The sequence below is a fragment of the Musca autumnalis genome, unplaced genomic scaffold (assembly GCF_047663935.1).
Source record: "Musca autumnalis isolate F117 unplaced genomic scaffold, ASM4766393v1 scaffold_5, whole genome shotgun sequence".
NCBI classification, from domain to species: Eukaryota; Metazoa; Arthropoda; class Insecta; order Diptera; family Muscidae; genus Musca; species Musca autumnalis.
This window is the reverse complement of record NW_027412088.1, coordinates 38,635,333-38,650,630: the sequence shown is the minus strand read 5'-3', so window position 1 is coordinate 38,650,630 and position 15,298 is coordinate 38,635,333. Positions and strand designations below refer to the sequence as shown.

General features: G+C 36.9%; 1 protein-coding gene across 2 annotated transcripts in view; it reads right to left on the bottom strand.

The window, feature by feature from the left end:
• The window catches only part of Sema2a (Semaphorin 2a), a 491,368-nt gene that overhangs the window by 280,047 nt on the left and 196,023 nt on the right, over positions 1-15,298 (bottom strand). The window contains exons 1-2 of one of the 2 annotated variants that reach the window (XM_073957592.1): positions 10,091-10,338; positions 4,583-5,336 (exon numbers count right to left, since the gene is read on the bottom strand). The exons of the other annotated variant lie outside the window; for it this stretch is intronic. Coding sequence (XP_073813693.1) covers positions 4,583-4,784 — 202 coding nt within the window. The 5' untranslated portion in view covers positions 4,785-5,336; positions 10,091-10,338. Of the gene's footprint in view, positions 1-4,582; positions 5,337-10,090; positions 10,339-15,298 lie in introns of those variants that run through there. 2 annotated transcript variants of the gene reach the window in all.

Below are 15,298 nucleotides of genomic sequence, written 5' to 3'. Positions count from 1 at the left end.
TTGGTTTAAACAAAACGGCGGCACTTCTCCCACATGAAATCAACCAATGGATTTATTAAGTGGTGACCCACACTTGTAAATAAAAAAAATATTTTTCATTAATTTTTCCAAGATAATTTTCAACTTTTTTGGTAGATTTTTTTTTTCATCTGAAAAATATATTTTTTTTTCTTTTTTGAAAAATATTGTGTGGTTTTGTGGCAAATGACCGTTTTGCGGTGCCAACTCTAGCTCAAAAACTAATTAACCGATCGTCATATCCCAGGCAATATTGTTCCGATCGACTTGAAAATTTTACCACATATTCTATAAACGAGAACACGAACAGATAATTCCACGTTTTTGGCCGTCGATTGGCCAACGAGATTGTGCGATATCACACCGTTATATATGTTGCTGTGGGGATATGTAAAGTCTAAAGTGTATGCGGGCAACCCCGCTTCGATTCAGGCCTTGGAGCAAAACATCACACGTGCCATTCGCCAGTTACCAGTCGAAATGTTCGAACGAGTTATTGAAAATTGGACTCAACGGGTGGACGATCTGAGAACTAGCCCCGGCCAACATTAGATAGACATATTCTTCAAAAAGTAAATGCCAAAGAATTTTCTTTCTAATGATAATAAACATTCTCCATACGACTTCATTTTACTTTGTTATTTTCTTTAAAGAAAGTAGGAACATCGAAATGGATCACCCTTTATTTGTGACTAAAAACTTCAAAATACTGAACATGATACCGGAGGTACCCATTCTCTGTGGACATTTTATATACCCCAAACTTAGATTAAATACTAAATCACAGCTATATCTATTGGATTATGTGGCTAAAACCTTTAAAATTACCAAAATTCTGAGGTACTATTCTATGGGGGCTTTATCTAAACGTAAACCTATACTTAAAATTCGCTCTCGAAATTTTAAATACCCCGAACGAAGGCTGATTACCAAATTTTAGCAATTTTGGTGGGATAATGAGGTCTTAAAAATACCGAAATGACGGGGGCTATATCAAAACATGATCCTTCACCAAAATTCTTTGCAGGAGTACTGTATATCCCCAACGAAGACTAAATACCGAAATGTAATCATTCCTTTAGGATAATTGTCCTATATGGGACTATTTAAAAACTAGGTCCACGTTTTTAAATAGTCCCATATAGGACGAGTTATCCTAAATTCAGATAAATTTCTGGGGGAAAGTTGTTTAGTCTCACAGAAAATTAAATATCAAATTTCAGACATTTCTGTAAGATAATGTTGTCAAAACCAAGCAACAGTCCTGACCGGCTTTAACTTGGCAAAGCGCAGGATTTCTCTCATCTCAAGTGAACACTGACCTCCACGTGGTACCACCTGGGGAGCGGCCTTTAATAAAGTATCCTACTATGAAAAAGAGAAAAACGAATCTGCACCTGGAATTTTCGCACTCTTTATAGAAAAGGTGCAGTTTACGCACTGGCAGATGTACTTGAAAAGTACAAGGCAGATATAACTGTTATACAGGAAACACGATGGATTAGGAAAGGCGTCACAACAACACCTAAAGGTGACGTACTGTGGATACCAGAGACCTCCATCACGGGAACCCATGGTATGACCAGGAGTGTCATGCTGCGGCATAAAGGGCTACTTTACAATAAGTAGCCACGCGAATCGCGAGGTATCGGGACAAAAGGAGAGAGGAGAAACGTATTTTCCGCAGGAAAAGGAGAGACACGGAAAAGAGGGATTGTGATAAAATCGAGATGTACAGAAGCCAGATGTCCGAAGATTCTACCAAAGAGTGAAACATCAAACTGACGGTTTGGGTACAGGCACATCCTCCTGTAGAGACCAACAAGGTATACCACCCGGCCAAGATTAGGTAAAGACATCAATCAACCGGCTGAAGAATAATAATGCAGCAGGAGCAGGCCTAACAGTCTAGCTGTTCAAAACCATATGCAACACGCATATAAGGTGTATCAGCTGGCTGGAAGAACGCTTACCGGTGATTGGTCTGTGTCCCGTCCACAAGAAAGGAGATAAGACTGTATGTTCTTGCTACAGGGGGGGGGGTGTAAATCGTTCAGATTTTGTACCGGAGCCAATGTCGGAAATAAATTTCCTTCCGAATTTACCAAGGATTTTCTTCCGACTTTGTTGCGCAATCACACCGAAATCGATCCGATTTCTCTCCGATATTTCGTTCCGAAATTTTGTTAACCACTTCATACAATTTTCGTTAAGAAATCGACATCGGATATAGCATCCTAATTTCATTCCGATTTCGTTACGATGTCGGTACAATTGATTTACATGGAATTTGCACTAATTGCCACATGTTAGTTAATTGTGTTGATGTTATAGACATCATGTGGCGATCAGTAAAGGAAGTAACTGATACCGTTAAGAAAGTTGAAGGAGTACCTGCTAAAGTGGGTCTGACAAAACCAATTGGGTAAACGGCGACAAAACCAAGTTGATGGTGTCGACGGGCAATGCTCGGTACCGTCTACATCGGTACCGCTATAAACACAACAACATCGGTACCGCTATAAACACAACAAACAACATTACTTTGACTTAAATAAGCAGTTTTAAAACAAAGCCACATCAAACAAAAGTAACACTTTACAAAACAGTGATACTACCCGTGCTATTGTATGGTTCCGAAGTACATGTACTTGCGCAAGCAGATAAGGCAGTGATGGGTGTATTTGAGAAACCAATTATTCGAAAGATCTACTGGCCAATATGCGTTAACGGTGAATATCGACGTCCTATGAACCACGAACTGTATCTGTTATACAACGATATCAGTAAAGTTGTCATAAGAATGAGCGATGACGAACCCCCTAAAAAGGTGTACGAATACGGGCCGCATTGCGGCACACACAGAACTGGACGGCCAAGTCTTCGATGGAGGGAACAAGTGAAATACGACATCAGAAAATTCCTTATCGCAGATTGGGAAAATACAGCAACAAACAAAGAGGAATGGACATCTTTTCTTAGTTCAGCTTATGGAACAAATGTTCTGTAAAATGCCAGCTAAAGAAGTAACTAAGTAAAAACTTCAAAATGCCGAAAATCGGGAGGTACCGATTTATGGAGGTTAAAACCTTGAAACTACCGAAAGTGGGGAGATACCGTTCTATGGGGACTACTTCAAAACGAGAACCTATACTGACAAATTTCTAGGTGAAAATTTTGTAGCCTAAAAGAAGACTAAATATCACATTTCAGACATTTCGTTAAGATAATAAGCCTACAAATTTTGAAAATCGCATCGGATTTTGATATAGCTACATATATAGAGCCCAAAAAATATGCTATTGGAGCTACATCAAGATCCGATTTTCAAAAATTTTTGTTTAGAGAATATTTACCACTTTATGATATGGATGCCCCCTCAGGATATCCGTATTTCTTCTGAAAATTTTAAGTTTTGACGACTCGAAGTGTAAAAATGTTTATAAAATCATGATGAAATTTCCACTCCGGACATTCGAAAATGCTTCTCACTACTGGAAATGTCTGTTTTAGAACTCATTTGTAATTCGTCGTGCGCTTTTTGGCTGAAAGACTTTGACGCTCAGGTCATTCATAATTAGTAATGCGTTCCAACACTACAAAAACACCTTCATCGCTACAGAAACAATTTAGAAGATAACCTTCCATTCAATAAACGCTAAAACAATAGTTAACCATATAACTATGCAATTGTTTACTTAATGATGAGAGTCCTTAATAATTATGAAGGACTTGAGCGTCAATGTCTTTCACCCAAAATGCGCAGAAATATCAGTGCGCATAAAACGACTGGGGACAGAATTTGAGAATTTGCACCTTGCGACCAATTTTTTTCATATAAATATGTAAAATATTTTATTTTGATTTTCGGATATTTTGTCTTACTTATTCCTTTTCAGTATTTTTAACCTTAAATGCGTTGGGACACAGAAACAAGTCTTTTCGCAATATTCACCCATATACCTTACCGACGAATATTTCAATGTGTGACAAACGGAATAAAAAAATTAATTAATAATTTGGAGGTTAATTATGGTGGAAGGTATAGTAAACATGATCTGTATCAGTAATAAGTAGGGGTGCGGTTATAAGGCATGAGTTGTTGCTATCTAAATAATTCAAGCAATTTCAAAATAACCACAAAAGCAATCGATTCAAAGAAAATGAAGTCTTCTCGCTGGAAGGTGCCATTGATCTCTTTGAGGTTGATAGCCCACAAAAGTTTCTTAAAAATTCAAACAAGCAACGAACAAATTACCCTTTTCTTGAGAACCCCCCAAACGAAATTGCAGGTTTTAGACAATTCTAGCACGGAAAAAATTGATAAAATTCTTGTTGCATTTTTCAATACATTTTTTGCAATTCGTTTGCAAATATAAATTTCTAATATTTTAAAGTTTGCAAAATTGTATATTGAATAAATTAATACTAGTCACAACCATACATTTAAACCCAAACAAAATCAGAACTTCCTCTATGTAAATAGTATAACCCCATAATAAATGCAAATATTTGTAAAAATCAGTGTAATTGTCCGGTTTATTTATTCTAAATTCATAATTACCTCCTCGTCTATGTTTGGTGGCATAGTTCGCATTGTCACTGCCGCCGCAACATGGTTGTTCATTGTAAAAATTCCATGTATTTTCATAATCGCAGGATATATTTTTCACACACAATGCCAACACCAGCAATGTCATCGTCGTCATCATCATCGTCATTGTGGACATTGGCCACATTTTTGTAAACGCTTGTTGTTCCGTCATGACGACGTGAAACGTGTTGGAACGTTACAAGCGGCTACAACAGGATATAAACGGGTCGCGCAAAACAAATGCGCTTCTTTGCTGTTGTTACGCTGATGCTGATGTTGTTGATTTAGAGTGGGTGTTTCCGTAGGGTGTTCAATGTTGTTGCTACTGCTGTTTGCGAAAGAGGAAGAAGTTTTGTGTTGACCACAACCTCAATTGGATTATTGAGGTTGTTGCTGGTAATGCTCTGCTGCGGTCGGTGGTGGGGCGACCGACGTAAATATAGAGTTTTGTTTGGCGCGTTTTATTATGTTTTAATTCGTTTCACTTGTTTTCCCAGCACTTCATGAGGAAACGTGCCCAATTATAATAGGTTTTCAATTGATTTTATTGTGACCACTTGATTATATTGTATGGATTCTTTTTTGTTATTATTATTAGTTCACGGATGCAAACAAACATTCAAACAAACGTACATATGCATACATGTATTTTATATTACTTTTTTATTGACAATTTCACAGCAATTTCATGTGTGATACATATTTTATTAATGGATTTTAATCACTGCAATAAAAATGCATACAAATGAATAAAATATATCCTTTTTTAAAAAAACACTTATTTAATTTATTGGCAATTTGTTTATTGACATTTAAATTTTTTGCTATTTTTTGTTTTACAAAATATTCAAGTTTATAGTTTTTTCTTTGTCGTAATGTAAAGAAACCGGTTCGTAAATTGTGGTATTTCTTTGAAGTCAAAGTTGACCACGAGAGAATTGAAGTTGGTAGGTTGTTATATTCAATTCTCTGAGTCTCCCTGTTTGCGAGGGTGTATAGGGTTGCCATGCCTAAATTATATCGATAAAATAATGGAAACAAGTGATCATGAGGAGCATGGTAATGCTAATGGGTGAATATTAACTTATCAGCATTGAATGATGTATGTCAATTTAAAACCTTCTTGGAACATGACGTAGCTTTGGAATAAATCTGGCGATGTGCAAAGTTTCGGACGAATCGGATAATCATAACTTTTACTCGCAACAACCAAAATTAGTATCTCGAACAAATTTGAGAATGGGAATTTTTTCCCAATCTATGTACCAAAAATCTTTCATGTAGCTTAAATTTTTTTTATGGTAAACAAACGGAATGACGAATTTATTTATATCCTCCACTTTATTGATTTTTTTTGGAAAGGTTGGCCGTTTTTAGCCTTGAAATACGATCGCGTGTTGTAGTGGAAAACTCACTTTGCAAAAAATTGCAATTTACTTGTAAACATTTTCGTCCGATAATTTTTCACAAATTTCGACATGGATAAAATCACGACAAGAGTGCATCGATCAAACTAAATCTTTGTATGTCGATAAGGGGCCATCCTATAGCACTATGAAAATTGCTTTATTGAATTCAATCGTGGTCGACACTTGCTAAAAAACGAAGGCCCGAAAAAAAGCCGTGCGCGCTCGGATAATGCAAGATCGTCATGTTATATGCATGAAAAATAACTAACATTTGATATAGCATTAATACCTGGCCGCAACCAGGGGTTTTTCTCTGTAGATCCAGCACAATGTGAAAATTGCTCAAAAAAGTCTCTTGTCATTGGTGCAAAGAAACAGTGAATAAAAAGGTGTCAGTCGGCTTTGCCGACAGATATATACCCTCAGCCAATGTGAAGTGAAACTTTCACCTACGGACAGATCGAATGTATTTAAGGTCTCTTCAGAATTTTGTGGTCCTTTTTGGACATTTGAACTTGCCGACAAAAATGTGGATTAGGAATTAACTGCACTAAGACACAAATGTTGAATTTTTGTGGGGGAGGTACCCTTAGAGAGGGCCGATATGGGTCATTTTAGAAGTTAAACTAAATTTTGACAAACTATTAGGAGATCCAAAGTGTGGACCAAATTGGTTGCCCCATTCAAGTGATATCGTCCTAACATTTTAGTGAATTTTTTTTTAAATATTGTGGAGAAGTACCGGAATTTGTGGACCGGTATTGCCCCATGAAACTAAGTTTGGATATAATATGACGAAGACCAAATGTTGGACCCAATCGGTTCAACAGTTCGAGAGTTATCGTGCTCTCAGACCGGCACATATGGTGACATAGGGTTTTTTACACCATTCGGGCTGTTTTTTCAAGAAGTATGGACTTGCCCCTGAATCAACTTTTACCGTCGTAATGGAGGTAGCGAATGCAAATCGCTTCAACAAAAATCAAAGTGATTCAAGAGCAGGTCTTAAAGTGAACTTATCCGAAATTTTGTGTGAGAGGTACCAGAAGGAGTAGACAAATATAGTCCATATTCGAACGTGATCTATATATGGTAGATATTATGAGAATGTGGACCAAATCGGTCACTCCCATCAAGAGTTATCGTGCGCACAATTTCTCCGAATATTTTTGAACTTTTGTGAGGAGGTACCTGAAGGAGTGGACCGATATGGCTTATCTACGATCTTAAACTATGTTTAGAAACAATATTACGAAGGCCAAATTTTGGCTGGAATCGGCATTTCCGTTCGAGAATTATCTTGAGCTTCCACCCATAAACTTGGTGTCATAGGGTTTGTTTTTCAACTTTCAGGCTATTTTTTCAGGAAGTATTGACTTGCCCCTGAGGAAACTTGTACCTTCATATAGGGGACAGTGAATACAAGATGTTACAACAAAAACCAAGGCGATTCGAGAGCAAGTCCTAAACTGAACTTTTTCGAAATTTTGTGAGGGAGGTACTAGAAGGAGTTTACCGATTTGGTCCATAATGGACCCTCATCTAAGTCTGGTAGAAATTTCATAATGTGCAAAGTATGGACCAAATCGGTTACTCCCTTCAAGAGTTATCGTACGCACAAATTTTCCGAACATTTTCGAACTTTTGTGGCGGAGGTACCGGAAGGAGTGGACCGAAATAATCCATATTTGAACTTGAACTAAGTTTGGAGAAAATATTACGAAAGCCAAATTTTGGACCGAATCGGCAGATCCGTTCGAGAGTTATCTTGCGCTCCAACCACTACACACGGTGTCATAGGGTTTTTTGTAACTTTCAAGCTATTTTCTCAGGAAGTATGGACTTGCCCCTAATGAAACTTACCGCGTCGTATAGAGGACAGCGAATACAACTTGCGTAAAAAAATCAAAGCGATTCGAGACCACGTCCTAAACTTAACTTTTCCGAAATTTTGTGTGGGAGGTACCCGAAGGAGTGGACCGATTGAGTCCATATTGGAACCTCATCTTAGTCTGGTAGAAATTTCACGACGTCCAACATATGGATCAAATCGGTTACTCCCTTCGAGAGTTATCGTGCGCACAAATTTCGCGACAATTTTTGAACATTTGTGGGGGAGGTACCTGAAGGAGTGGACCTATATGCCCCATCTACGAACTTAAATCGAATCTGGACAAAATATTTCGATACCCAAAATTTGAACCGAATCGATTAATCCGTTCGAGAGTTATCGTGCGCACCAGCCAGCCAGACAGACGGACGGACATTGCTAGATCTACTCAAAATTGTCTGAAACGGATATCGTACAAACATACTTGGGGTCTAAAACCATTATTTCGATGAGGCACATTTTTGGTCGTATCAAAGTGTAAATACCCTCTTTAGCCTAAAGGCTGAGGGTATAAAAACAGAAAAAGAACCTTTGGAGTCGATTGGGCAACGTCCATCTGTCTGGCTGGTGCGCGCAATAACTCTCGAACGAGGAAACCGATCAGGTCCAAAATGTCCACTCCTTCAGGTAATTCCCACAAAAAATTCGGAAGAAGTGAAGTTTAAGATCTTTTAAAACTGTTTCAGCAATTTTTCCTTGCCACCATCTTTACGACGGTACACTTTCTTTCGGGGTGCAAGTCCTAAAAGCTGCAAGAAACCTTGACAGCCCCAAATAAAATGGCATATCCGCACGATAACACCCGCATAGAGTTTCTGATTGTTCCAAACTGTGCACATCGTAGAATTCCATCTAGTCATGTATCAGGTTGGAATATGGTCTATATCCCACGTAAAATTTGGAAAAGGTGTAGTTTAACAGCTCGTCTAGGATAGTTTTAAATTTTTTCCTAAAAATTTCTTCTTATCCCTGTTACGATGGCGCAATTTATTTCGGGGGCAAGTCCATACTTCCTGAGATAATGGCCTTTAATCTCCAAAAAAGCAGCCGATACCAACTAAGGTAAGTGGTACGCAAGGTAACCCTCGAAGGGAGACCGATTTAGCCCAAACGCAGTACATCATATTATGTCCGAATATTGACCACATCGGTCAACTCTTTCGGGTACCTCCCACACAAAGTTTAGAAAGATTGCATTTTAAGGACTGGGATAGGGGCAAATCCATACTTCCTGCCCCAAAAACTCAAAAAATCCCTATAGACGTCAGAAGTATTGCGTATGCTTCTTTTCATTAGGTTCGAGGCTGTTGGCAAAGTTGGCAGATATTTTCTTACTTGTTGTTTAAAAATTTAATTAAAATGCTTTATTTTCGATTTAATAAACCCACTGCATTTCAAATGTCAATTCCAATGCGTATACGTCATATAAATCATCATAAAGAAGTTTAATTCGGAAAAACGCTATAATATAATCAGACTATAACTCAATTGCGTACATCTATTCCCTGTTAAATTTTAAAATTAGATTTTACTGTTTTTTTTTTTAAGTTTCAATCTCATTTGATTGTTTTTAAATCTGGAGTATTACCCCAATGGATTAAACTTCATCATTACTTTCTGTTACAGAGAGTAATGTTTTTCAAAGCGAACTGATGTTAGAGATAAACTGGACGTACATCGCAGTTGAAAGGTTGTTGTGGTTAATCCATAGGAATGATCTTTTTTCAAAAACATGGCAACCCCATTCAAGAGAGTGTTGAATATTTCTTGTGTACAAATTGTTATACACTCGAAATAGAATGTAAAGATAGACAATAAAAGGATGGTATTTTTTTTTCTTCACTGCATAAAGGTAGACATTTTATTTTTGTATTTCAGACAACAAACAGAAAAGTTGGCATAAATTTATTGTTTTTCTTTTTAATTAATATTAATATTATTTTAAATTTAATTGAATGATTTAATTAATTGTAATATTATTTTTAATTGCAATGGATATTTGTTTAACAGAAAACACTACACTTTCAAACTTAAATTTTGAAAACATTTTCAATCTGCATAGATTATTTTTTCATTTTAATTATTCCAATTATTATAAAGCATTTTTGGTAATCGATATTTCTTTAATAGTAAACACTTTACTTTTCAAGTAAATGATAAATCATTTTCAAAATTCACCTTTCACAATTACACAAAATTTTTCAAATAAAAACAGTGACAAAAAACACTGTAAAAACACAAAATTTCAACAGAAAATTCTTATTTTATTTTTTTTTATTTATTTTCATAAAACAGGGCACTTCTTGGTATTTGCGGTAGTTGTTGTTTTTATGTACTCTTAGGGCAACATCGCGTAGATCACTGAACTGTAAAGAAAAGGCACAAAATTGTATACACACAGAGGAAATGCTGACACAATCGCAACTGGAGAGCGTCGTTTACAAAGAGAGTTGTTGTAGAGTTGGAGAGCAAGAATCCAACCAACCAATAAGACAAAAAAACAAAAATAAAACAGAAACATAACATGCGATCTGCATGGGAAGAAAACAAAACAAACGAAAGACACCAACCACAACAATACAATCGTTTTAGTATTTCCTCCTGGCGGTCTACTTCCAAACAGCAGACAACAGAGCAAACCAAATGATCTTGAGCGAAACCATTGACATTTGTGTATAATATAATAGCAACGTTTTAGAACTAGTGTTGGAGTCAGTTGGGCGGATTAAGATGAAATGAATGGAACTAGAATGTGGACCTGTAACGAGAAATTTCTGGAAGACAGTTTCATAACTTTAAGGAAAACTAAATTCTAAATATCCATCATTTCGGTTGAATAAATGTGGCTACAACTTTCAAAAAACCGAAATACTGCGGTTACAGTTCTATGGAGGGCTATATGAAAACGTGGACCTATATCTACAATTCTACTATGGAAAGTTTTGTACGCCCATCGAAGACTAAACACAGAATTTCAGCCATTTTTTTTTTTTATAATGATGCTGAAACCTTCAAAATACTGAAAAACAGGAGGGGACGTTCTAGGAGGGCTATATGAAGATGTGGACTTATACCGACAAATTTAATGTAGAAAGTTGCAACGAATAATAAATGCCAAATTTCAACCATTTCGGCTGGATATTGAGGCTACAACCCTCAAAATACCTAAACTCGAGAGGTACACTTTTATGGGGATTATATGACAACGCGGACCTACAGAAAATTTTATAATCCCTCCAAATGTCATCCATTTTGGTTTAATAAAGACGCTGAAACCTTAAAAATGTCAAAAATCAGGAGGTGCAGTTATATGGAGGGTATATGAAGCATGGTCATATACAGACTAAATTCAGGTACCCCCATCGAAGTCCAAATACCAAATTTCATCCATTTTGGTTTAATAACGACGCTGAAACCTTAAAAATACCATATGGGGGCTATATGAAGACGTGGACTTATATCGACAAATTTCAGGTGAAAATGTTAAACCCCAAACGAAGACTAAATGCCAAATTTCACCTATTTCGATGTTCTAATGAGGATAAAACCTCCAAAATACCGAAAACCGGGAGGTACCGTTCTTGGGGGCTATATTAAGGCCTGGACCTATACCAACAAGATTCATTTGGAAAGATTTATACGCTCAACTAATGCTAAGTACCAAATTTAAGCCATTACGGTGGGATATTGGGGCTGAAAATGCCGAAAATCAGAAGGTACCGTTCTATGGTGGCTTTATGATAAATTTCAGGTAGAAAGTTTTATACCTCCAGCGAACACTAAATACAACATTTTGGCCAATTCAGTGGGATATTTGGGATAAATTCTTGGAAATACCGACAATCGGGAGGTACCGTTATATGGGGGCTATCTGCTGACTTGGACTTCTACCGACAAATTTCACGTGGAAAGTTTAATACCCCTAACGAACCCTAAAAACCAAAATTCAGACATTTAAGTGGGAGATTCAGTTTTATACCTGCAACGACAACTACTTGATCGATGTTTTTCATCTTTTGTGGCCTGTTTTGGACGTACGAACTTGCCGACAAAAATATATATTCGCATTAAAGCTCAGAAGTGTTGCAGAGGAGGTACCAGATGGAATGCATCGGCATGACCCATTTTAGAAGTAATTTTTGGGAATCATTTCTTTTCGATAGATAGATAGCCCTCCAGTCACTTCAGCTGCTCACCGTATAACTTAGAGGTTTTGGACCACTATGTCAGGAAGCATGGACACATAATATAGCTGTAAACGGGACCACAAAAATTAGCATCGGAAAAATTACCAAAGGATATTCGAACAGACCATAAACTGCGCTTAAACATAAATGTCGAACTTTTGTAGATGAGGTACCGAAAGGAGAAGACCGATATGGAACTTTTTCGAAGTTAAAAAATATTTGGACAAAAAATTAGCAGATTCAAGGTTTGGACCAAATCGGTTGCTCCGTTCAACAGATATAGCGCGTACCATTTTAATAAAAAGTTTGGAACTTTTGTGTGGAAGGTACCCGAAGGGGTGGACCGAAATGTCTCATCTTCGAACTTATACTAAGTTTGGTAAAACAAGTAAGAAAAGGCTATAGTCGGACGGGGCCGACCATGTGATACCCTACACCTTTACACCTGGGAATTAGCTTTCCACATATCAAAATTTTTTTATGGAACAAATAAACTTATTGTAAAAACTAACTTTGTGCATTCTGGTACCGTATCGCACCAAGCTTAAATAATAATATAATTGTTTCACCAGCATCCTAGAATGGACAAGAGAGACTTCTCTCATATCAATGAGTGGGTGTACCCCGATTCATATTCGCTCAATGATATGGGCTCATCTCCGAGTTCTAACGACGTGTCCTAATACACCACTTGTAGAGAAGTTTTACATGGCTGAAATACTCAGAAAATGTCGCAAACCTTACTGAAGGATATTTGCCTGGCTGGGGAATCGTTTTGAAAAAAGGTGGCAAAGCGACCCATGCTGCAATGTATGTATAAAAATCCAATTGAACAATTAAAACGTTAGGGCACCATGTAATTTGCAATAATGCCAAAACTGGGAATGGGCAGATATGGTTCTCTACACAAAACCCATTATATATTAAGCAGTAGGCCCTTTATATAGCAGACACGAAGATCAGTAGATCAATTTCCATATGTAGTCTACTTTGCCGGTACATGTCCTCCAGGATATAAAATATAGACCAAAAATTGTTTTTGTATTTTTCATACAAAATTAATGGCCCATTTTACCCCCTAAATATTATCAGCTAATCATCTAAAATTGTAAGCATCTACTTCGGCCTAAAGTCTTACCTCGCGCAAAATTTCGTGATTATTGAGCTATAATTGCGACCTCAAGCGTGTTTACACTACAAAGAAATAACAGGATATATTAGGCTGTAACTCTGTTATCTTATCATGTACACCAACACAATTGACATCAATAGAAAGGTCAAGCGCTCCTCTTCCAAGTATAGCTTACTTGCCTGGAATTTATCTTACAGGAATAAAGATAAAAACTGTATATTAAAATTTTTCACACAAAATATGTGGTCTATTTAACCATATAAATATTATATTATCGCCATCTCAAATTGCTAGCTTCTTCCTTGTCATATTATCTTACCTTTCTTAAAATTTCGAGGCGATCGGACTATTATTGCGACCTACAGAGCAGCTACAAAATCGGATAAAAATTATGTTTTTGGTCCATTTCACTTGCTAAATATTTCACGATCATCACCACTTAAAATAGCGATCTATTCTGACGTGAATCCGACCTCTATACCAAATTTCGTGACGATCGGTTCATAATTGCAACCTGGAGTTTGATTACAATTTATAATGGACAGACGGACACACGGACGGACACACATCTCAAAATCGTTTTATCTCGCCTAGATATGAAGATTGGTATACCACATTGGGGGTCTCCGACTAGTATTTCGCGGTGTTACATGAATTTTACCAAAACGAACTTATAATACACTTTCCACATAGTGGTGTAGGGTATAAATATTACGAAGGTCAAATTTTGGAACGAATCGGTTGATTCGTACGAGAGTTATCGTGCGCTCCAGCCACTACACATGGTACCATGCGGTTTTTTATATCTTTCGGGCTATTTATGGACTTGCCCCTGAAAATCATATATCGATATAATGGGGCAGGGAATACAAGTGTCTGCAACAAAAATCAAAGCTATTCGAGAACAGGTCTTTTACTGAACTTTTCCGAAATTCGTAAGGTACCCGAATTATTACAATGTGTACAGTATTGAATAACTCGGTTACTGTCTTCGGGCTATTTTCTCAGGAAGTATGGCCTTTCCCCTGAAAAAAAACGTGTACCAACGTAATGGGGGTAGCGAATACAAGTGGCTGCAACAAAAATCAAAGAGATTCGAGAGCAGGTCTTAAACTGAACTTTTCCGACGTTTTGTGTGGGTGGGAAGGAGATGATCGATAGCGTCCATATTGGAACCTCATCTTTGTATGGTAGAAATGTTACAATGTGCAAGTATTACTTCCTTCAAGAGTTATGGTGTGCACATTTTATCCAAACATTTTTTAAATTTTGTGGTTGAGGTACCTGAAGAAGTGGACCGATATGGTGCATCTTCGAACTTAAACTAAGTTTTGACAAAATATCACGAAAGCCAAATTTGGGACCAAATCGGTCCATCCATTCGAGAGTTATCGTGCGCTCCAGCCAGTCAGACATGCGGACGGAAATTGCTAAATCGACTTCAAATTGTCTGAAAAACCATTTTTTCGATACACTTGTTAGCATAACTGATGAGGGTATAAACATATCGTCGGTGTCATGCTTAAGTGGTACATACGCCATTTGCCTGATTCGAGAAAAACTCAAGTTAATGTTTAAGGCCATACAGGATGAAAATGGTGCAATAATCAAATACTTTAAGAGCTCAGTTCTACTTAACTAAACTCATTGAATATATCTGTAGTTTATTTTAGTCAGATATCTGTGATAGTCTAGAAGTTATGGCAAATTTTTATAATTGCAAAAAGTTGCTGAATTGTTCCATGGAATCTTTTTTTCATGTTTTTGGCAGTTTGTGTCACATGGAACACGTTTTGTCACATTTCAACCAAAACACTTTTTATCAATCGTGTTCCACCTCCCTTATATGAAGTGCTACGGTGGAGTTTAAAAATCAGGACTTAAAATGAAACATTTTTTTCTCATATAAATACAATACGGAACATTATTATAGGTTTCCTTAACGTTTATTTAAGGGATTTCCTCCACATATCACTATTTTTTGTGGTAAAAATTTCGATCGGACAAAATGGATAGATATTTTGCATTTCTAAGGTAACATAAAACATTTAAACGCGATTTTCTTAT